We start from the raw sequence: 24,366 nt of genomic DNA, 5'->3' as shown, positions 1-24,366 counted from the left end.
GCATCCTACCTCTAACTTCTGGATTCAGACAAAACTAAAGTCCCAGACCTGCCCTCATCTGCGAATTTTTCCTTCATAATCAAGAAGTCAGTCTCCTTGGAGGGCTGGGAGCACCCCCCACCTCCACTCCTGTACTTAAAAATTGTATAGGGCTGTGCTTTTAAGAGGATCTGATTGTCAAAGATAAAACAAAACTCCTCTAGATTTCTCAGGCATACTTGGTGACAAGGATTTGCTTTTGTTTGCTTTCATTATTCAATACTTTCGTCTCTAATCTGAACGAGGTCATATAAGAGGCAGTGATCTATGGGGGATGGAATTCCTGGAGAAGTAGACTTTGACTAGGCGGGAAGGAGGGCAAATTGAGTCCCGTTCGGTTTGAAGTGGCAGCAGTTTCCATTATCTGCGAAGGAGGTAAGATGTTCTAGCTTGGCTGCATCTGCTTTCCTATCAGGGTCCAGCTACCTGCTAGAACAAACTATCACAGTGACCCACGACTCTGCCTTGGCTGAGGTCTGCCCTTAGTCTGGCTGGCTCCCCCATACCTTTGCACATCCCAACCGTATCCATCCACCTAGATCTGCTCAGATGCGTTGTCATCCAACTCCCGAGCATTATTTATCCGTGACCTTCCCACGTAATATTTCATACCGAAGTTACTTACACAGAGGTCCGATCTCTCTGTTCATCTTCAAGCAACCTGAGGGCAGGCAGGATCCGAGTCTGATCCAGTTCTGTTCCCCTTGGTAGGCACCCAGGACACTGCAGGCGTCAATAAATATTGGTTGGGCAAGTACAGTTGTAGGATGAGGACAATCAATTCTTCCCCCAAGTTCCGGAAGGGCATCTCCATAGCTGTGCTCTGGGAGCCCGGAAGAAGGCAGGGGAGCGGTGCGGCCAGCGGTGCTACTGGGCCGGGGCGGAGGGCAGAGGGCCGGAGTCCGGGCGGGAGGCGCGGCCAGGACGCCCTCCTCGTGACTCCTCCTCCCCCCTCCGCGGCTGCGAGTCAGGTGATTACGGCACGTGACGGGGCACCACCTACCCTGCTGCTCTCGAGTGGCAGCTCGGGCGGCCAATGAGCGTCTGCGCTTCGGCTCGGGGCCTATGAGAGCCGGGCTCTGGGGGGCGGGCCGGACGGTGGCGGCTGCCGGGGGCGGCGGCGGCGGCGGCGGCAGACTGGGGAGGCGGCGGCCTGGCTTGGCTTGGCCTGGCCTGGCCTGTCAGGGCGCGGGCGGCGGCGGCTCCAGCACCATGTCCCTGCAGTACGGGGCGGAGGAGACGCCCCTCGCCGGCAGTTACGGCGCGGCCGATTCGTTTCCAAAGGACTTCGGCTACGGCGTGGAGGAGGAGGAAGAGGAGGCGGCGGCGGCGGGCGGCGGGGTTGGGGCAGGGGCAGGCGGAGGCTGTGGCCCGGGGGGCGCTGACAGCTCCAAGCCGAGGATTCTGCTCATGGGGCTCCGGCGTAGCGGCAAGTCCTCCATCCAGAAGGTGAGCGGGGCCGCGCCGGGCCCCCCGCCCCCTTCCCGGGGCTCAGGTGCCTGGCGGCGGGGACACCCGGGAGGGTGGCGGCCGGGGCCCTCCTGCGCTCCGTCCCTCCGCACTTTCTCTCCGACTCTTGCGAGCGCACAGGCGCGGCTCCGCGCTGGGATCCCGACCTCTGCGTCCACGCCCAAGTCAGCTGAGGCCAAGTGGAGCGTTGAAGGCGAAACTGGCTGCAGGGAGGCAGGTGCCCGGTGGCACCGCCCAAGACCTCCGCTGGGACCCAGTCCCTGTGTCATTTACGAAACTGAGACGCACTCTCCAGTTCTCACTTGGAGAACTTCGTGGACTCCCCTCCCACCCCCCGATCCGTTTTGATTTGTTCTTCTCACTTCAGGTGACCTGAGTGTGCAGGGATTCCCAGCAGAGCCCCAGGGAGCCGCGTCAGAAAGAGTTGTGACTAAGACACGGAGCGTTGTAATGCTTGCTTTCGCTACTGGTGTGAAGGAGACTTCGCTGTAGCGTTACTGGGAATTGGGTAGTGAGGTTGCACCCATTTCAGTAGTTGTGGCCTGGTGAATGTAATTACTGGTGATGTTTACCCTGTAGGTGTGTGTTTATAAAAATCTGAGACTTTGAGAATATTTTGCAGACCTAGTCTGTTTTCACTTTTGGGCTTTCATCAACAAATGGAGGGCTGTACACGTTTTCTTTTTTTTTCTTTTTGTTGTTGTTGTTGTTGTTTGTTTTTGTTTTTGAGACTGAGTCTTGCTCTGTCGCCCAGGCTGGAGAGTGCAGTGGCTCAATCTCAGCTCACTGCAACCTCCCCTTCCCGGGTTCAAGCTGTTCTCCCGCCTCAGCCTCCTGAGTAGCTGGGGATTACAGGCGTGCGCCACCACGCGCAGATAATTACTGTATTTTTAATAGAGACGGGTTGGCCAGGTTAGTTTCGAACTGCTGACCTCAAGTGATCGGTCCGCCTCAGCCTCCCAAAGTGCTGAGATTACAGGCATGAGCCACCACACCGGCTTACACTGTTTAGTAAGGGGGAAATAGAGGCAAAGTTGACTTCCTTCATCAGCCAAACCCATTACGCGCGGAGTAAGCTGGTAATAAAACTAGTATCAGCAGGCACGTGGTCTTTTCACCTCTCTGTTGCAAAGGTCTATCCAAAATAAATCTGTGATTCTGGTATTTTGTAGATGGGATCTTTTTTAAAAGCAGCTTTCTTCCAGATTTGCTGGAGTACTGTGTTTTATTTACCTTGATTTTCACCTCTCCAGCAAGTACAGAATATCAGATGATTAGGAGATGTGGCTTACATCCTTGCGTCCTAGTTAACCTTTCCAGCAAAATTTGGGTACATTGACTGTAGATTTTTAGCAGACTAATTTTCGTTGTTCACGTTTGTTACTGAGAAAACTTTGAGAGTAATTATTTTTCTCGTCTAGAAAGTTAGAGGCAAGTTTTATGTTAGAATTTAGTTTTATGTTAGAATTTTGTAGGTTGTGAATATTGTGATTCCTTTTTTTTGTTTTCTTTTGATATGGAGTCTTGCTCTGTCGCTCAGGCTGGAGGGCAGTGGCTCAATCGCCACTCACTACAACCTCTGCCTTTTGGGTTCAAGTGATTCTCCTTCCCGAGTAGCCGGGACTACAGGCGTGCACCACCACGCCCGAGTAATTTTTGTATTTTTAGTGGAGATGGGGTTTTCACCATGTTGGTCAGGGTGGTCTCGAACTCCTGACCTCAAGTGATCCGTCCACCTTGGCCTCCTAAAGTGCTGGGATTGCAGGTGTGAGCTACCGATTATTGTGATTCTTAACAGTTGCCTTTACATTTCTTTTCTCATGGACGCTATCTTTCTTTGTTAGTCCCTGTGGCCTCCTCCTAGGTGTTTTCACTTTCTACTTGGTATAGTTACTCCCCTTCTTTTTTATTTCTTCCACTAGATTACAAAGTCAGTGAGGGCAGAGTCCAGTCTGTTTCACTTTTTAAAATTACTCCTCAGAGCCTGAGGTAGGCATTAGAGTAATTTTTGAATAGACCAGAGTTCTTAAGCTTTAGCTATAAAGGTTTTATAATCTTCAAGCAGATTTTGACAGAATTAATATTAGCTCTCCCCCAGAAAAACCAGTGGAGGTGATAGAGATTGCTACTATTAGTAATGAGTATGCAGAAAACATAGGAAAGATTTAGCTTCAAAATAGATTTAATGGAAATTAATTTGGTGTCTTGTCAAAAATAAAGGGTTAGTGAATACCAGTGGATTCACCATTCAGTTTCTACTTTTCAAAAATTTTTTTTGCTATGGGATCAAATTTTTAAATGTTAAACCAGGGTGGAACTTTACATTTAAATTCTGAAGTTTAATGTTCATAAAGTTGCCTGTTTTTCTTTTAACAGGTGGTGTTTCATAAGATGTCACCCAACGAGACCCTGTTTTTGGAAAGTACCAACAAGATTTATAAGGATGACATTTCCAATAGCTCCTTTGTGAATTTCCAGATATGGGATTTTCCTGGGCAAATGGACTTTTTTGACCCAACCTTTGACTATGAGATGATCTTCAGGGGAACAGGAGCATTGATATATGTCATTGATGCACAGGTAGTTAGGAATGTGTTTACTCCTCTTTCCTGGTGGGAAAAAGATGTAGAAACAAAGGAAAGTTGTTTATCTTCTTTGTCATGTGCTTGTAGCTTATCTCTTAGGCAGTGGATTTGCTAACAGTGTAAGAGATGCAGTGGCAGAGGTGCTTTGGGAGCGGGCATGCCACCATGCAAGTACAGAATATCAGATGATTAGGAGACATGGCTTACATTCTTGAGTCCTAGTTAATGAGCGGCTAACATTGGCCTTCCATTTTGATTGGTTACTAGTAGATGTGGCTATACTCTATAGTGATAGTAATGTCATTCCCTGAAAAGATCCCATCCCATAACATAAAGAGGAATATGGGAACTGAGTCAGTGGATATTAGAGCAAATAGTTTACTTAGTTGTCCAAATTGAGTTTAGCTCAATAAGCATTTGTGGGGGGCCTAGCATGTGGCAGTCAGTCAGATGAATGGACAAGTCCCTATCCTTTAAGAAGCTTACTTTTTATAAGCTTAAGCATTAGTTAAGAATGCTTTCTGAGTGATAGTCTCTGCAGAGGGTGCCTTCACATACAGGATCTAATTAATTTAATCTTCACAATATTGTTAGGTAGATAATGTAATTCTGACCTCACAGATAAGTAAACTGGGATCAGAGTTTAGGCAGCTTGCTTAAAGTGACACACCGAATAAATGGCAGAGCTGGGATTACTTTAAAAAATTATATTGGGAAGAAATGTTTTATTTCCTTTTACCTTTCTTACATTAGTGTTAAAAATTACAAGCATTAACCTGGTAATTGAATTTTTCATCTCAAGACAATTGAAGAGTTATTTAGTACTATAGTTAATATATTTGACTGTTTGAATATTGATGATAATTAGGATAGCATATTTTCTGTGGTTGGAGAAGAAGGTGGTTTGAGGCTTTCTTAACTCATTACTTGACTTGTGAGATTTATTTTTAAAAAGTATTTTGTTCTGACTTACAGGATGACTACATGGAGGCTTTAACAAGACTTCACATTACTGTTTCTAAAGCCTACAAAGTTAACCCAGACATGAATTTTGAGGTTTTTATTCACAAAGTTGATGGTCTGTCTGATGATCACAAAATAGAAACACAGAGGGACATTCATCAAAGGGCCAATGATGACCTTGCCGATGCTGGGCTAGAAAAACTCCATCTTAGGTAACAACGTGTGTGTTTGATACGAGAGCCCTGAACAATGTGTATATGTATTCCCATCTCTGTCATTACAAACACTATAGCTTTCTGCTACCTGTATGCCTTTTGCCAAGTCTTTTATGTTTTTGATCTCTTTGTTGAATTCCAAGCTGTCTGGGAGGCTGATGTTGAGAAATTACCTACTTTTTGCCTTTTCCCGGAGATTGAAGTCATGTGAAGTGTTTCCATTGGTGCTTTTCCAAATTCATCTCGAGACTGGAGTCAGGCTGTTTCTTCATGGTATAAATCTGCTTTGGGACTCTTTCCTCTTGATTTCATTACTCCCCCTACCCCCTTGCCTCAGTGAGGTGAATTTGTCACATTTGTTGTAGAAAGCTTTAGCGTGAGTCTTAGACAATATTTTTCTCAGTAGGAATGGCCTTATACAGAGAGTACACTTTCAAATCCGGATTGACTCTTCATCTTTATTTTTCCTGCTGGCTCCCTTCTACCTCCTGCCCCTGGACTGACTCTAATATATCTTACCTTTTAAAATACTTTATACCTTTTTTTTCTTTTGAGATGGAGTTTCGCTCTTGTTACCCAGGCTGGAGTGCAGTGGCGCGATCTTGGCTCACTGCAACCTCTGCCTCCTGGGTTTTGGCAGTTCTCCTACCTCAGCCTCCCGAGTTGCTGGGACTACAGGCTGCGCCATCATGCCCAGCTATTTTTTTTTTTTTTTTTTGTATTTTTAGTAGAGATGGGGTTTCACCATGTTGACCAGATGGTCTCGATCTCTTGACCTACTGATCCACCCGCCTCGGCCTCCCAAAGTGCTGGGTTTATAGGCGTGAGCCACTGCGCCCAGCCTTAAAACACTTTATACTTTTATGAAACTCTAAAGTTTGGCTTAGGTGGGTTTATCTTATACTTTTGTATAAGGCTGCTGTTAACTTTAGAGGACTATTGGTTTGTAACTATTATTAAGAAATTATTATTAAATAATAGCTCCTAGATAGGATTGATTTGTGTATTTGCATTCTAAAAGTGTATGAGGAATATTTTTGTACAGGTTATTTTATTTGGTGATATAGGTAGAAATGAGTATTAAAAAGTACCCAAGAAAATATTCTCTTGATGATAGAAGCAGCTTAAAGGGGGAGCAGGGGAGAGAGACAGCAAGTTCTTTCTCTGTCTCTGTTCTATTGTTGTGACTTCTTTATGGGCTCAAGCTAACTGCTGTCCCTACCCCTAATATTCCCTGGGCCTTAGGCTCCAAGGATCTTTTAGTTATTCATCTGGGAAACCATGAAGAAAAGTCTTGTTAACCTCTAGTTTGCTTGGAAATTACCTACTTTCAAAATTTCTAAAAATTTTGAAAGTAATTCATGGTTAAAAAAATAAAAATTCAGCAATGTTTGTAAGAGAAAATGAAAGTACCTCTCCATAAAAATTCAGTCTTCTTATTTTGGGAATCCACTGCTAATAGTTTTTACTTGGATTTTGAGCCATGCTTGTCCTGTTTTCCCCAGTGCTCCACGGGGATCCTTCTGATTCTCTTTACTCCACGTCCGTGTCCCTTTCCAGGGCATCTCACCCCAGTGGCACTTGCTATCCCCTTCCTCAGTACCATGTAGGGTCCTAGACTTTGTTAACTCAGTAGAATTTTGCATCAAGCATTTATTTATGCTGTGCACAGTGGCTCATTCCTGTAATCCCAGCACTTTGGGAGGTCGAGGCTAGTGGGTAACTTGAGGCCAGGAGTTTGAGAGCAGCCTGGCCAATGTGGTGAAACCCCATCTCTACTAAAAATACAAAAGATTAGCCTGACATGGTGGTGTGTACCTATAGTCCCAGCTACTCGGAAAGCTGAGGCAGAATCGCTTGAACTCAGGAGGTGGAGGTTGCAGTGAACCAGGATTGTGCCACTGTACTCCAGCCTGGGCAACAGAGCAAGACTCTGTCTCAAAAAAAAAAAAAAAAAGCTTTTATTGAGTACTAGCAGCCCTGTGGATGAAGCTCCATTTCATTTCAGTTTCTATAAACTTATCTTCCTAAAATGCACTGTGTCTTACAGGTTCTCCCTGTCCCTATTCACCTCAAGCCTCGTTCTTACTTTGCTCACCTTTCAGCCTACAGGAAACACCAAAGTAATTCTTTCTCCCTAGTACCTGTAGGATCTTCTTGGTCTTACCTGTTCCAGTGCTCTTACATCTCAATTAGAGCCTTGCATGGCCTAGATTAGGTTCTCAGGTTAGCTGCTTGAAAGTATCTTTAAATTACCTATAAAGTAGTATACACAGTTCTATGTCTCTGATGTTGTAATACATATATATATATGTATAAATGTGTGATGGATGTGACTGTAAGGAAGAGTATACTCCCTGAGTGATAAAGCAGATAGAATGGTCGACAGTGTTTAAATTGTTAAAGGCTTCCCTCTCAAATACATGTTTTATTGAATCTACATGTATTACTTCACCACTGTAAGTCCTTTTAGGCCTCCAGACTCCTGCAGATTCGTCCATTCTCTGTAGAGCCCCGACTCCCATCCTCTTTAATACATTCTTTACATAAATTCTTAATACCAGTTGTATTCATTTGTTTATTCAACAAATACGAGCACTGTTCAAGAGAGTGGGCTTGCTGCTAGGAACATGACTGACAAAGTCTCTTTCCCCTGGAACTTATATTCTCAGTGACACAGCTCAAAAGCACTGATATGAATGTATGGTATCGTTTTAAGTACTTACCAATGCTGTGAAGAAAAACAAATTAGGGGAAAGGGGTTGAAAGCATTGGGTACAGGAGTACTATTTTAGGTAGGCTGGTCTGGAAAGAACTTTTCGAGGTAATATTTTAGTAGAAACCTGAATTATGTTCTTATTTGATAAATGTCACATAACTCATCTAGCTTCCTCGGTTTTTGGTCTTATTTTTGGTCTCAGTTATGTGCTTAAAAAAGCTTTTTGGATCAGATTGCAAAGACATAAGGTGAATATTTGAGTTTATGTATCTGAAAATCCTTTTCTGGGTACTACTTCAGTTGCTCTTTGTGTCAATACAGTAAAGAGATGGATAGCTACAAGCCAGGTGGGAAAGTGCATTTGCCATCTTGAGTGATGGTCATGGTAGATAAGTTAAAGAGGCTTTATTGAACTCACTGAAATCAAATGTTAAGAAACTTCAAGTTTTGTATACTATAATAGTTGTCACATAACATAAGGTATTTTTCAAATTAATCAAGCTATGTTGTGTTTTTCAGCTTTTATTTGACTAGTATCTATGACCATTCAATATTTGAAGCCTTTAGTAAGGTGGTGCAGAAACTTATTCCACAACTGCCGACCTTGGAAAACCTATTAAATATCTTTATATCAGTAAGTGAGAAATTTATATTTAATTGACTGTAGTTTCTGATTACATTTTTGTGAACCAATTTTTGTTTTCAGCTTTTCCAAAAAATGTCTTGAATTAATCTGAATCAAGTACAAAGACTAATGACCTGCTTAACATGTAAAATAAATGATAACATAAAATATTGCTTGAGTTATTTTCTGAATTCTTAAATAGGTGTTGATGTCAAAATATAATTCTTTTATGTTTTGTAAATTGCCACATAATGCCTTTCTTGAGAGCAAGGTGATTCAAATCAGAGATTGATTATATTAATAAGAGGATTATTGAAAATGTAGCATTGCTTGATTTTTAATGTTTTTTTTTGTTAAATTTTTGGTGATATCTTAGAAAATAATTCATTTGAATAAAGAGGAAGAAGAACATTTAACTTGGGAAATTATGTCAGGAAATCAGAGTAGAGAAGGAATTCCACTTTCATTCTTTGGGTAATAGAAGAGTCTCTCAAGCAACTGCTATTTGTTTTTTGGTATCTGGTTATATAATTTAAAATGTTCTTGCATATCCAATAATTCAAGGTTTTTGATAAGTTGTAAATGGTGATTTTTAAAAAATACTGAACAGTTTCCCATTTGTTTTTCCAAGAATTCAGGTATTGAAAAAGCTTTTCTCTTTGATGTTGTCAGCAAAATCTACATTGCAACAGACAGTTCCCCTGTGGATATGCAATCTTATGAACTTTGCTGTGACATGATCGATGTTGTAATTGATGTGTCTTGTATATATGGGTAAGTTATATGCATATTCCTGCAAGATCTCAGACAGATGGGAAACTATTAGCTTGATTTGTCCAGGAGACTAATTTCTGAGGCCTCTGGCAAGTAGTACTGCATGCAGTGGGATTGTTCTGACCATAGTGCTTTAACTTGGAGCATGATTTCTCTGGAACTGTGCTGCTGGGTCTCACTCTTTCAGAGAATGGCTAAGAAAAGTTGGAAAGCATGACTAGAACTGGACTTGTTTATCACTGCAAGTTTCTCCTGATGTTGTGAGAATGGGGGAGGGTTGCACAGTATCTCGTCACTACTGGGACTTAGCTAGATTGAAAAACTAAGTTACTTTATTTAAAATGGTCTGAATAACAAAGTAAGTTCTGATTCCTGATTTAATCTCAGGCTTTGTGGAATTAGGGATTCTTAATCTTTCATAGAGCAAAGATGGTAATTAGAATTGTGGATGTTGGAAGAACTTACACATATAAAAATCTGACCCATATATACAAGTTTCCAAAATCTCTAAAATTTGAGCTCTTCCTTTATGTAAATTTCCCAAATCTATATAGAAATTTATGAAAGGCAGCCAGCAAGTGATTTTGCAGAATAGGCCAGAGGACAGTGAAAACTTTGGAGAATTTACTGGCTTTTCAAAAGCTGATAATGGCCAGGTTGTAGTGGCTTTCGCCCATAATCCCAGATATTTGGAAGGCTGAGGTGAGAGGATTGCTTGAGGCCAGGAGTTTGAGACCAGTCTGGGCAACCTTACCAAAAAAAAAAAAAAAAAAAAAAAAAGGTTAATAATAACATTCTCTGCACCTTCTGACTTCCTAGATTCCCCTGGTATACTAACAGCAGCATTCTCAAGTTGCTTTCAGATGCATTAGCATTATCTACTACCTGTGTTTTCTCTCTGCTCCATCTAGTCTAAATGTCTTTCCACCTCTGACTCTCTTCACTTTGGTTTTTTGCCCGATTTTTCAGTGTCTTTCCCCAGCTACCTCTGAGTAGGAGAGTACATTTGTCTTTTCTATGCTTTATCTGTTCGTCTATTCCTTTTACTCTGTGATTACATGCTCTCTTTTCTTTTCTTTTTTTTTCTTTTTTTGAGATGGAGTGATGAAGTCTCATTCTGCTACCCGGGCTGGAGTGCAGTGGTATGATCTCAGCTCACTGCAACCTGTGCCTCTTGAGTTCAAGCAATTCTACTGCCTCAGCCTCCCGAGTAGCTGGGATTACAGGCACTCGCCACAATACCTGGTTAACTTTTTATATTTTTGGTAGAGATGGGGTTTCACCATGTTGGCCAGGCTGGTCTTGAACTCCTGACCTTGTCATCCAACTGCCTTGGCCTCCCAAAGTGCTGGGATTACAGGCATGAGCCATCAAGCCTGACCTGTTTTAATTCTTTACATAATGAAAATGAGACATTGTCAGTTTAATATATATATTTTATATATAGATATATACAATATAAATATATATATATTTATTTTTTAACTTTTTGAGGCAGAATTTTGCTCTGTCACTAGGCTGGAGTGCAGTGGCACCATCTTGGCTCACTGCAACCTCCACTTCCTGGGTTCTGGTTATTCTCCTGCCTCAGCCTCCCAAGTAGCTGGGACTACAGCTGTGCACCACCATTCTCAGCTAAGTTTTTCTTTTTTTGTATTTTAGTAGAGACAGGGTTTCACCATGTTGGCCAGGATGGTCCTGATCTCCTGACCTCGTGATCCACCTTCCTTAGCATCCCAAAGTGCTGGGATTACAGGTGTGAGCCACCGAGCCTGGCCCAGTTTTATTATATTTTTTAGGAAAGTTTCATATTTTCCCATTTCTAATTTAAAAAATGGATAAGTAGAACATTTGCTTTTTCTTTAAAACAAATCAAATTTGTATCAACCAACTTTTTTATAATATGAAAATCAAATTTAACTGTAAAATTTATTTTTACTGTTAGATACATTTTTAAATACCTTATACATAATGAAGTATATTATGTTAGCTGGGTGTGGTGGTGTGCACCTGTGGTCCTAGTTACTTGGGGGATTAAGCAGGAGGATGAGGCAGGAGAACTGCTTGATCCCAAGAGTTCCAGGCTGCAGTGAGCTATGATCGTGTCACTGCACTCTAGCCACGGCTCACTGCAGCCTCAACCTCCTAGACTCAAGTGATCCTCCCATCTCAGCTTCCTGAGTAGCTGGGACTACAGGCACACAGCAGCTAACTTTTTTTTCTTTCCTTTTTTTTTGAGATGTGGTCTGTCACTCAGACTGCAGCGTAGTGGCACAATCATGGCTCATTGCAGCCTCAGCCTCCCAGGCTCAAGTGATCTTCCTGACTATAGGCATGTGCCATCATGCCTGCCAATTTTTGACTTCTATAGAGATGGGGTCTCACTGTGTTGCCCAGGCCGGTCTTGAATTCCTGGACTCAAGTGATTCTCCTGTCTTGGTCTCCCAAAGTACTGGGATTACAAGTGTGAACCATTGTACCTGGCCTATTTTAGTTTTAATTTTTTGTAGAGACAGAGTCTCATTGTGTTGCCCAGGCTGGTAACACACTCCTACTCTCAAGCAGTACCCCTGCCTTGATCTCCCAAAGTGCTGGGATTATAGGCATGAGCCATCACTCCTGGCCTGCCTTGGCATTATTTTGACTAAGATTTGGATAAGCATATTTTCCTAATAGTCCTAAAAACCATTAAAACAGATAAACATAGAAAGCAGATCTTATGCCTTACAGATTTGGAGCAAGCATTTTAAGGTCATTAACATATTTTTATTCTTAATTTTATTAATCACAGCCAAATGAAGTCACTCTAATCTCCAGACTGTGAATAGAAATGTGCATTTCTAATTTCTTTCTCATGTTAGTGTGTGATTCAAGATCATATAGTGGGTTGACATTAGGAACTTTATAGTTTCTTACAGTTGCTGGCTGTGGATGCTGGTTAGGGAATCATCATCAGGGTTGTCTATGTTCGAACCTCTTGTCAGAGTTAGTTCTTGTTCTCACTTTTCATGTGGTACAGGAAAGGATCTACATAGGGCATCTTAACTATAAGCTGAAAACACATAGCACTTATAACTTCCTCTTCTCCAATTAGAAGGAAGTAGTTTTCTTTTTTACTCTTAAAAGCAAATGAAACCAACTTCCCCACCACTCTGCCTTCCCAAATTAACTTTATATTAGTTAAGATACTGAAAACTGCATGGAACTGAGTTAAAAACTCTTTAAGTTTGAGACCTGACTTTGCCAGGAGATCACTTCATTTTTAATGAACTTCAGTTCTTACTTTTTTTTTTTTTTTGAGATAGGGTCTCACTCTGTTGCCCAAGCTAGGGTGCAGTAGTGCAAACACAGCTCACTGCAGCCTCGACCTCCTGGGCTCAAGCAGTCCTTTTTCAGCCTTCTGTGTAGCCGGGAGCACAGGTGTGTGCTACCACACCTGGCTAACTTTTGGATATTTTTGTAGAGATGGAGTCTCACTTTGTTGCCCAGACTGCTTTGAACTCCTAGGCCAAAGTGATTCTCCTTGGCCTCCCAAAGTGTTGAGATTATAGGCATGCACCACTGTGCCTGGCCTCTGTATGTTTTCAATGAGCATCGTCCTCTGTTTGTATTTGTGTAGTTTACTTTTGCTTGTTGCAGAAAGGACTTTTGTGGTTAAATAATAATTATTCGTGTCCTCAGGGTTGTTGTGAGGATCAAAGAAATGTATGAGAAGGTAAACTGTAAAAATAAGCCCCCACTTCACAAAAAAAAATACAGAAGGAAAATATAGAGAAATGAAAACAGTAGTAACGAGCCACTACCAAAGACAACCACTAACAACTGTTTTAGTGTTATTTCTGTCACCTTAAAATGTGTGTGTGTGTTTTCTCGTGTTGAGGCAGGTCTCAAACTCCAAAGCTCAAACATTTCTCCCACCTCAAGCCTCCCAAAGTACTGGGATTACAGGCACGACCCACCATGCTCACTTTTTTAGAACTCAAAGTTCTAAAACTTTTTTTGCTCATGCTCATGCTACCATACAAGAACGTAAATTGTAAGGCTTGGAATATGAGGATCAGGCTCATGCTACCATAAGAGAAAGTAAATTGTAAGCCTTGGAATAGTTTGAAAAATAAGCCGGACCCCAGTTCATTAAAAACTGCATGGAAAATACAGAAAAATGAAAATAGGAGAAAAAAGGTACGTTGTTTTACTACCAAAAGGAATTACCAATTACTCCTACCATTTTCATTTTCTTTCTTTTTTTTCCCTGAGACAGTCTTGCTCTGTTGCCCAGGCTGGAGTGCAGGGGCACAGTCTCGGCCCACTGCAACCTCTGCCTCCCTGGTTCAAGCAATTCTCCTGCTTCAGCCTCCCGAGTAGCTGGGACTACAGGCATGTATCACCATGTCTGGCTAATTTTTTATTTTTGTATTTTTAGTAGAGTCAGGGTTTCTCATGTTGGCCAGGCTGGTCTCGAACTCCTGACCTCAGACAGTTCACCCACGTCGACCTCCCAAAGTGCTGGGATTACAGGTGTGCGCTGTTGCGACCAGCCAACATTTTTTTTTTTTTCTAGTATATTTCCCTCATCTTTTTTGTTTTTGAAGGCAAATACTTTTTTAAAAGCATTTTTGACAACTCTTAATTTCTAGCAATGGCTAGGTAACCTTTAGATTTTTATAGGCAAGTATATCAGAAAAAGACTCTGAATCCATATTTTTTTAAAAGTTGTTGATTTCAACATAGTCCCTACTGATCTCTACCAGAGACTGTTCTTGTATAGTCTAAATATTTTTTTGCTTTTGTGAGGAAGCAAAAAATATGTTTTCTGTGAAAATGTGATTGACCTGGCATATAGAATATGCCTTGAAGGAGCTCACCTAAGTGAGGCGGCAGGTCCCAGAGGGGCCCTGTGATCTGAGGGCAGTAAAGAGAGGAGACACCTCAGCTGGGTTTACAGAACACAGTCTCGGGGGTGAGTAGCCCCACCTGGTGAGATGTTGGTAATGCTGTCATTTTCCTGGTTAAGATATACATATGTTTGCACCCTTTTCTCCAAATGTCTGATTATCTTGTTGTTTCTAATAGGAATCCCTGAGATTTCTGTGTTTAGGAACACTATACCTTAACAACACACTCTCTGTCTCTATTTAAGCCAGTATTCTTTCCCAAAGACATTCGGGAAACTGGGGGGATATCATTGTGCAAATTAAATGTGGCGGATCCCTAGATGTGAAACCTGTAATGAATAGTACTTTCTTTTAAAATAGGTTAAAGGAAGATGGAAGTGGAAGTGCTTATGACAAAGAATCTATGGCCATTATCAAGCTGAATAATACAACTGTCCTTTATTTAAAGGAGGTGACTAAATTTTTGGCACTGGTCTGCATTCTTAGGGAAGAAAGCTTTGAACGAAAAGGTAATGGCATTTTAAAAAGCTGTTTTTATATTAATTTCTTTGCCATAACATCTCAGGTTCTTGAAAACAAGAGAAAATAATAATTGCAGTGTTAGGCAAATGGCTATTAGAAAAACAAAGCTCAGGCCGGGTGTGCCGGCTCACTCTTGTAATCCCAGCACTTTGGGAGGCCGAGGCGGGTGGATCATGAGGTCAGGAGTTCGAGACCAACCTGGCCAACATAGTGAAACCTTGCCTCTACTAAAAATACAAAAATTAGCTGGGCGTGGCAGCATGATGCACTTGTGTCCCAGCTACTCTGGAGGCTGAGGCAGGAGAATCGCTTAAACCTGGGAGGCGGAGGTTGCAATGAGCCGAGATCGTGCCATTGCAATCCAACCTGGGTGACAGAGTGAGACTATTTCAAAACAAACAAACAAACAAACAAAAAAAAACTCAAACTGCTTTTGTCCCTTCCCTTTCATACATAGTCCAGACTTTCTCCTTTCTTTTTTTGATCTTTCATTTTAAATCAAGGTTTTACTAGCCTTTCTGATGCTTTCATTACCTGTTTAACTGCCTGTAGTTTGGCTTGCATCTGAGCAAGTCTGTTTTATTTATTTATTTATTTAATACTTTAAATTCTGGGATTCATGTGCAGAACTCGCCGGTTCGCTACCTAGGTATACACGTGCCATAGTGGTTTGCTGCACTCATCAACCTGTCATCTACATTAGGTATTTCTCCTAATGCTTTCCCTCCCCCAGCACTCTTCCCTGACAGGCCCCAGTGTGTGATGCCCCGCTCCCTGTGTTCATGTGTTCTCATTGTTCAGTTCCCACTTATGAGTGAGAACATGCAGTGTTTGGTTTTCTGTTCCTTTGTTGGAACGAAAAGGTAATGATGAGAATGATGAGAATAATGGTTTCCAGCTTCATCCAGGTCCCTGCAAAGGACATGAACTCATTCTTTTTATGGCTATATAGTATTCCATGGTATATATGTGCCACATTTTCTTTATCCAGTCTATCATTGATGGGCATTTGGGTTGATTCCAAGTCTTTGCTATTGTGAATAGTGCTGCAATAAACATATGTATACATGTGTCTTTATAGTAAAATGATTTATAATCCTTTGGGTATATATCCGGTGATTGGATTGCTGGGTCAGATGGTATTTTTGGTTCCAGATCCTTGAGGAGTCGCCACACTGTCTTCCACAGTGGTTGAATTTACATTCTCATCAACAGTGTAAAAGTGTTCCTGTTTCTCTACATCCTCTCCAACATCTGCTGTTTCCTGACTTTTTAATGATGGACATTTTAACTGGTGTGAGGTGGTATCCCATTGTGGTTTTGATTTGCATTTCTCTAATGACCAGTGATGTTGAGCTTTTTTTCATATGTTTGTTGGTCGCATAAATGTCTTCTTTTAAGTGTCTGTTCATATTCTTTGCCCACTTTCTGATGGGGTGGTTTGTTTTTATCTTGTAAATTTATTTAAGTTCCTTGTAGGTTCTGGATATTAACCCTTTGTCAGATGGATAGATTGCAAAAATTTTCTCCCATTCTGTAGGTTTCCTGTTCCCTCTGATGATAGAAACTAGACTTTTAGAAGTTACCAGGTTACCTTCTTGCTGCATTCAGTGGCCTTTTCTTACTCTGCAGCCTTCTGAGCATGTGATCTTGTCCGTCACTCCTTTCTCAAAGCTTTTTTCTCTCTTTGCTTCCCTGAAGCTGAATTCTTGGGATATTTTGTGTGTTTGTTTTCCTGACCACCTCTCCTGTTTCTTCTGGTGGTTTTTTCACACCCCCCCCCCCACCCCCAGTCCTGAGTGTTTGTCAGAGCCAGGTCTTGTCTTTCTGCTTGCTTATTCTTTTTTTTTTAAGAGGTGGAGTGTCACCATGTTGGCCAGGCTGGTCTCGAACTCCTGACCTCAGGTGATTCACCCATCTCGGCCACCCAAAGTGCTGGGATTACAGGCATGAGCCACTGCGCCCGGCCTCTGCTTGTTTATTCTTTAGGTCAGCTCATCCAATACATGGTTTCAGTTAATCTTCTCTATGTGATTGAAAAATTCACATCTCCAGCTATGACTTGGGCTCATGCTCCCATCCCATGTTTGGAGCTATTAGTAGGATGTCTTCTCTTAATTATGTGATTGTTACCATCAATATCGTGTCAATCATTGGAGGATGAGTATTTCCCCTTTTTCATGATTCTCTTGGCTGCCGTACTTCTGTTACTAGTTACATTAGTTTCTCCTGTCCAAGCGTAGTTATTGTAGTTATCGTGTAGTCAGGTAATTATGTGGTGTGATTGCTGAAGGGGCCCTTGCTGACTGGTTCACAGAGGAGATTTCGTGACCTCCTTTTTCTACTATGTTGTTTATACTGAATTTTCACCAAATCTGATCATTTTTTGGAAATGTTTGTTGGGTTTTCTTTCCATTTTTACTGTCAGTGATTCTACTCCAGGTTCTCATTGCTTCAGGCCAGTGCTGCTGCAGTAGTCTCTAGCTTGGTAATATTCATGCAGTTGACATATATGTGGATGATATAGTATATATCATCTTTTATCCCAAAGGCAGACTTGTTTTCAGAAAATTAATATTATTTAACTACTCAAGGAACTACAGTAACGCTGTTATTTACAAGTCCTCCCTCTTGTGCCTGAGTTTTTGATGGAATAGTTCAGATATTCACAAATTTTGGGGTAAAATAAAACATGAATTTTTACCTTTCAGCTTAAGAACTAAAATGACAAATACAGTTGAAGTCTTGTTTTTGAGACAGAATCTCACTCTGTTGCTCCAACATGATCATAATTCACTGTAGCCTCAAACTCCTGGGCTCCAGAGATCCTCCTGTCTCAGTCTTCTGACTAGCTGGGTCTATAGGCTCATGCTACCATCATAGAGATAAGGCTGTGTATTGCCCAGACTGGTCTTGAACTCATGGCCTCAAGCAGTTGTCCTACTTCAGCCTCCCAGAGTGCCAGGATTACAAATGAGAGCCAACTGCCTACCCATTTGAAGTGTTCTATATGTTTTTCTCAATTGAAATCTCTTCCTTTGAGTTTATATGTATTTTATTTTTCCTATTTTTTAACTTCTTGTCTATCCCTAAATAATAGAGTATTGTATAAATGATATCAAAATATAAGTAGTCTTCTGCAAATTGCTTGATTCTTTTCATTCAGGTGGTTTTTGAGATTTATTCAGATTGATGACACATAGTTCTAGTTCGTTCCTTTTTACTGCCGTATAGCATTCTATGGGTTGAATATACCACATTTTATTTTCTTGTTGCTGGATATTTGGACTATTTTAAAAATTACAAATAATTCTGCAACAAATGCTCATGAACAAGTTTGCCTTTGCCCATGTGGAGACTTTCTCTAGGGTATGCATTTAGGAGTGGAATTTACAGAGTACATATATCTTTGACTAACAAAGATATTGCCAAACAACTCTCCAAAGTGAGTTCACCATTTTACCCCTGGCTGGGACTGATCTGACGTTCTTATCCCTTCTTATCCTTAATAATGTTTGGTATTGTCAGACTGTTTAATTATTGTCAATCTGGTAGGTGTGAAAGGGTATCTTATTTGATTCTCATTTTTACTTATTTAGTTACTGGTTAAAGCAAGTATCTTTTCGTGACAAGTACCTTTTCATGGCTATTCAGATTTTTTCTTTCATATTTTACCTGTTGACATATATTTATCTTGTTTTGCACTGATTCTTAGCAGTTCCTTATTTTTCTCCATTTTTTTTTTTTATTTGTGTTTTTATTCTGAGATGGGAGTCTTACTGTGTTGCTCAGGCTGGTCTTGAACTCCTGAGCTCAAAGAGTCTTCACACCTCAGGCTCTCAAGTAGCTGGGATTACAGGTGTACATCACTTGTGCCTGGCTCCTAACCATTTTAATCTTAAAACAATGTTTATTTAGGCTGGGTGTGATGGCTCATACCTGTAATCCCAGTGCTTTGGAAGGCTGAGGTAGGAGGATGCTTCAGCTCAGGAGTGCAAGATCAGTTTGGGTGAGATAGCAAGACCCTGTTACCAAAAAATTAGAAAATTAGCTGGCTGTGGTGGCTCGCACCTGTAGTCCTGTCTACTCAGGAGGCTGAGGCAGGAGGATCACTTGAGCACAGGAGTTTGGGGTTGCAGTGAGCTATGATTGCACCACTGCACTCCAGCCTGGGTATCAGAGTGAGACCCTGTCTCTAAAAAAAGAAAAAAAAAATTTGTTTATGGGAATTTTCAGATGTACACAAAGGTAGAGCAGCACAAGGAATCTCCATGCTGTCAGCTTCTAGGTTCAGCCCTCATCTCCACATACTTCAATCATGTTTCCTGGAGAGCTTCCCCGTTATTATAGATTATTAATCTTTTTAATTTTGTTGTGGAAACTGACAAATGTATGAAAAAGTAGAGAAAATAGTATAATAAAAGCCTTTTAATCTATTGCCCAGATTCAACAGTTATCAAAATTATAGCCAATCGTGTTTCATATTTATACCAATTTCCCTACTGGATTATTTTGAAGCAAATGCCTGACATTAAATCATTTTGTCTATACAGATTTCAGTAGGTATCTCTAAAAGGTAGTGGTTTTTAAAACAATAAACAACAAAATTAGCAGCGATTTAATGGTATCATCAAATATCTGGCCGGTGTTCAAATTTCCTTGTTTGTTTTATTTTACATTTGGCACAGAAGTAAATTTTAATGTAGTTGAATTGATCAAAACTTGTCTTTTATAGTTTGTTTCTTTTCTGAGTTTGAAGGACCACCTTAATTTGGCCACCTACTTATTCAGTATACCTGATTCCTAGTATTTCCTACCAGGAGTTCTCTGATGCCCCGCTCTCCAGTCAGACCGTTTCTTTCCCGTCTTCCACCTGTGCTGTATTCTCATTGTCAGCTCTCTACAGTTTTCTTGTGATTTTGTTCCCCTTTTCTGCCTAATTAAATCGTGTCTATATTTCCAAAGTTCTTTCTTGTCCCTGAAGTTTTCAATTGATTACTTTGCCCTGCACTTGGCTTTTTCTTTGGATTTCTTTTACATTTGTAGTCAATTTGACACCAGATTGTTTTAGTTTGTTTCTCGTATTTTGGCTTTATGCCCCAGCTAGCATATCCTTTCTGGAAGGCATGGACCATATCTGCTGTTTCCTTTGACATATTGTACCCTCTGTCGTGCTGTTCAATAAGTATTTAATGACTTTGATCAAATCAAATATAAATTATTAAAAGATCACACTATGTTCAAGCAGGCCACACAGTGTATTTTAATATTTTACTTTTCTTGAATGTGAATTGAGTCATTTGAAGCTTGGATGCCAGAGGTGTTAATTTGGCCAAGGTGGGGGTCTAATCGCGTTTGTTGTCTGCCAGAACGTTGTGATGGTGCATATATATGATGACCAGCTGTTCTTAGGATCGAAAAGGTTGCTATCTAGTTTGGAGGCTTAAGAATTTCCAACCAGTGTTTATCAGAGTTATTTTTGGCTGCAAACCCAAATAGGTAATTTCACAATTGACGATTCAGGAGGCATTCTTTTCTTTTTCCTTCCTGCAGGTTTAATAGACTACAACTTCCACTGTTTCCGAAAAGCTATTCATGAGGTTTTTGAGGTGGGTGTGACTTCTCACAGAAGCTGTGGTCACCAGACTAGTGCCTCCAGTCTGAAAGCGCTGACACACAATGGCACGCCACGGAACGCCATCTAGTCTGAATCCCAGCATCGGGGCTCTGTGCCAGCTTACTCCTCACTCCAGGGTCAGATGCCATGTGCTACAGGACATGGGAGCTGCCGCTTGTGGGAATCTGGTGCCTGTCCCACTAGAGACAAGGGGTAGAGTTTCTCATTTGGATGAAAACCCCTTCATCTGGTGGTGCACAACTGAAGCTACTGTTTCTTTTTTGAAAAATGGCAAAAAAAAAAAAAAAAAAAAAAAAAAAAATTTCTGGCGACCACAGAACTCAAGTGTGTGTTTCTCCACTTTTGGGTCCACTTTAAGTAGCTGAGATATTTTGGACCTGGAGATAACAGCAGTTACCCATTCTTACCAGGGAATGTTGCCGTCAATTCCAGTTGAAAATAATAGAAAAGACTGAATTTTTATATGCTTCACTTAGGCGTTCATTTGAGTAGACTAAAAATTCTGCCTTGCTTAGGTTCTAACACTGCCTCTCAGATTTCAGTTTTGGACATTGCACAACTAAGACCTTTTAAATGCATTTGCTTGCTAATTTGGAAGACAGTCTGCAGCAAGACATTCCTATATTGAAGAAATGAGAAAATTTTATGCTGCATCAGGTAGAGAGCAAGGCTCAACAGTGGTTGCGTTAGTTCCCTCGGAAGTGTTGAAAAAACTTTGAAATGGAAGAAAAGTTTTGCACCTTTGTTCTGGGTTCCAGATGTCTGGGTTCTTTCTTCTGCGTTAGATAAATGATCATGCTCAGTGTAACAAAGGGAATTAAAAATAAGTTTTTCCCACAATCCCCTTCTAGGGGAGAAACTCGTTATGTCACTGAAATGTTGAGCTTACTTTTCTTTAATCTTGATATCAGCCTCTACATACCTTTTATTCTAAGCTACCGAGCTTCTTGATTGCATTTAGTTGACCACGAGTGACCCTGAGGCACTGGGGGACTGTCCACTGGGAGTTGGAGTGAGCACGTGGTGCTGCAACAGGCATTGTTTTACATACTTTGTCTCCAGTATTCTGACACCAAGTGTCAACTGTGGTACTTTCTTTGCCTAGGATATTAATTCATAATTGTTGCTTTTGTTGATGGTTGATACCCTTTCCATTGATTTAAACCTAACACATTATTTCTGTTCCACATACCCAGTAGGCGTAGATTCCAAAGCCACTGGACCACTTGAGTACATAAGTGCCACTGTTTAATGCAATATGTATATTCAGGTCTGTAAAGCTAACAGTGTGACTTGGAGTGCTTCCTGCAGATGATTCTGACTGTTGAGTATTTACATGGACCATGGTGATATCCAAAAGAAAAATGCTTTTTATATTTATAGATTATTTCATTGAACTATATATGAAATGGGTATCAATAAATGTATTTACTCCAAAACCAGTTTTTCTCCTTGCCTGAGGTATGAGAGGGTGGTGGTGGAACATTGGGTTGTCTCACTTTGCCGTTTCCTCATCCATTTCTTTTTCTTTTTCTCTTTTTTTGAGACGGAGTTTTGCTCTTGTTGCCCAGGCTGGAGTACAGTGGCGCGATCTTGGCTTACTGCAACCTCCGCCTCCTGGGTTCAAGCTATTTTGCGTCAGCGTCCTGAGTAGCTGGGATTACAGGCATGCACCATCACACCTGGCTAATTTTGTATTTTTAGTAAAGTTGGGGTTGCTACATGTTGGTGAGGCTGGTCTTGAACTCCTGACCTCAGGTGATCTGCAGGCCTCAGCCTCCCAAAGTGTTGGGAGTATAGGTGTGAGCCACCGTGCTTGGCCCATTTCTTTTTCTTTTACTGCTTCATGTGGTTAATATTTCTTAGGTGTCAGAATTTCAAGTTCTATCCCAATGTGGGAGTTTCATGGCTCTGTGTCTTCCCTGACCATTTCTGCTTTAGAGTAGTAAATCAAAGCTCAGGTGAACATATTTTTGGTTGAGTGTTTCATATCAGCACATCTCATGCATGGTGGGGAATATCCTGGTTCTGGCATCATGAATGATTTTATCCAAGCTAAGAAGGAGTAAGATGAGTGAAGGTAGAACACACTTAAATTGTCCCAGTGTCAGCTTGTTTTTTGTTTCCTCCAGTTGCTGACATACTCCTTGACTCTTAAAAGTCTCTTAAATCATCTCTACAAACACGTTGGGTCTAAACTAATCAGAGAAAAATAGATATAAGTTTTATCAGTGGGAGGAAGATAGAGATCGAAATATCTTTAAATTTCATAATTGGACTACTTTGGAAGCTGTTTTAATTCTGAAGGGGAAATCACAGAAACAGCTTGAAAAAACTCTCGCGATACTATCTAATCTGCTCCCCTTTTTCAGATTTTGGAAACTGAGGAGCAGAGGGATAAGGAGCCTTGTTGAGGCCATAACTAGGAGGACTATATAACGCAAATTCCAGGTACTACTGAGAGTGGACAGATGCCATTACTCAGGATGCCATTACTCGTGATGCCCGAGCAGCAGGTGTGAACCGGCACTGTCTGGGGTGCGCCAAGGGTGGCCAGCCTCATCATCGATCTAGTTAGTGGCAAAGCAAGGCTTGGCCTCCAGATGTGACAGCCGTGTCGCGTGCCTTTACTTGCAGCCCTCAGCCTCAGACTCCCATTGGTTAAATGGAGAGAATTCTTCAAGATGTATATGGTACATAGATGCCCAATAAATGTTTTCCTGTTACTGAAAATTATAAATTCAGTCCGTGGAGAAATCCTTAATTGTGAAATAGAAAGTAAAGGTGGAAAGGAGACAACTCAGGATGAAGGAAACTGGAGGATAAAGTGATCAAGGTTTTGCCTGAAATGTTTTGCATCCAATGGATGTTGATCTTTACCAGGCTACTTCAAAAAGAACTAGGACAGATGGTTTAAAAAAAAAACAAAAACAAAAACAAAAAAAAAAAAAACACAACACCTTAAAGTCTTAAGCAGCAAGGTATTTTAGCTATTTCACATACCACCACCTTTCCCATTCACGTTCATATATACACACACATACATATATGCATGTATACAATGTCTCAATATAAAATGCTGGAGGTATTTGAAAGTTTTGTTAATTTACCTTCTACATCTTGAGTTCTGTATGGAGAAATGATTTAAAAGATAAAATAGAGCATTGTTGGAGAAAGCAGTGTGTGTGAATTTTGGACTTTGGTAAGGATCTCTATCCTTTGCTTTGCAAATGCTGAAAGCCCTTCCAGTTATTCAGAAGAGATTATTAGTTATCATTATTGTTTTCCATCTAAGCTAGTAAGTAAGCTAATAAGTTTAAGTGCTCCCGCTGTCCCTCTCAGGGGTCCCAAAGGAACATAATCTGTAAAAGGAATGTGGTCAGCAGTTGGACATAACTGGAGTGTTATTTGTTCATAGTAGCTTCCCTGAAGTGTTTCACCAGCGTTAGGAGACTGGATACAAATAACATCCAAGAAGGACATGAAGGAATAGCCAACCACCACTTACTATGTTAGGTGGTTTACATGTATTACCTTGTAATAATCACAACTCCTTGTGAAGTAGGTGCTATATTCCTATTTTATAGACACAGCAGCTCAATTGTAAAGTGGTGGAGTTAGAATTGGAACACATGCGGTTTGATTCCATAACCTACAACCACCACTCGACCTTCCTTTCCTAGTAGAGAGGGAGAGTTTGCTCACTGGTGTGTTTTGCAAAACAAGGATTCTATAGTTAAGTTTTAGAAACTTGCATTCTGTAGTCCCTCTTTGGAGATTGCTACATACAGTTAAATATGAAAGGTTCTGAGAAGACCTGCAGTAAAGAAGGCTGTTCATCTTGGCTTATATCCCATGTTCCTAGATTTGATATGTTAAATGAATATTCAATCAGTGTGTAATAAACTCACTGTATTGAAA

At 41.0% G+C, this 24,366-nt stretch overlaps 1 protein-coding gene across 1 annotated transcript; it reads left to right on the top strand.

Annotated features, from left to right (window-relative positions):
* Positions 1 to 1,132: 1,132 nt before the first annotated feature.
* On the top strand, positions 1,133 to 21,884 carry RRAGC (Ras related GTP binding C). Its single transcript, XM_003937032.4, has 7 exons — positions 1,133 to 1,488; positions 3,886 to 4,089; positions 5,070 to 5,269; positions 8,511 to 8,625; positions 9,248 to 9,390; positions 14,646 to 14,794; positions 20,361 to 21,884. Exons 1-7 carry the CDS (start codon positions 1,252 to 1,254, stop codon positions 20,510 to 20,512), a joined length of 1,200 nt encoding a protein of 399 aa, XP_003937081.4. The 5' UTR covers positions 1,133 to 1,251; the 3' UTR covers positions 20,513 to 21,884.
* The last annotated feature ends 2,482 nt before the right edge of the window (positions 21,885 to 24,366 follow it).

The sequence above is a fragment of the Saimiri boliviensis genome, chromosome 11 (assembly GCF_048565385.1).
Source record: "Saimiri boliviensis isolate mSaiBol1 chromosome 11, mSaiBol1.pri, whole genome shotgun sequence".
In the NCBI taxonomy this organism is placed as follows: Eukaryota; Metazoa; Chordata; class Mammalia; order Primates; family Cebidae; genus Saimiri; species Saimiri boliviensis.
This window is presented reverse-complemented; position numbering and strand designations above follow the sequence as displayed.

Coding starts and splice junctions, on each gene's coding strand:
- RRAGC (XM_003937032.4), top strand. CDS start 1,252: ATGTCCCTGCAGTACGGGGCGGAGGAGACGCCCCTCGCCGGCAGTTAC. Junction 4,090..5,069: donor TATATGTCATTGATGCACAG/GTAGTTAGGAAT, acceptor TCTGACTTACAG/GATGACTACATGGAGGCTTT. Junction 5,270..8,510: donor CTAGAAAAACTCCATCTTAG/GTAACAACGTGT, acceptor TGTGTTTTTCAG/CTTTTATTTGACTAGTATCT.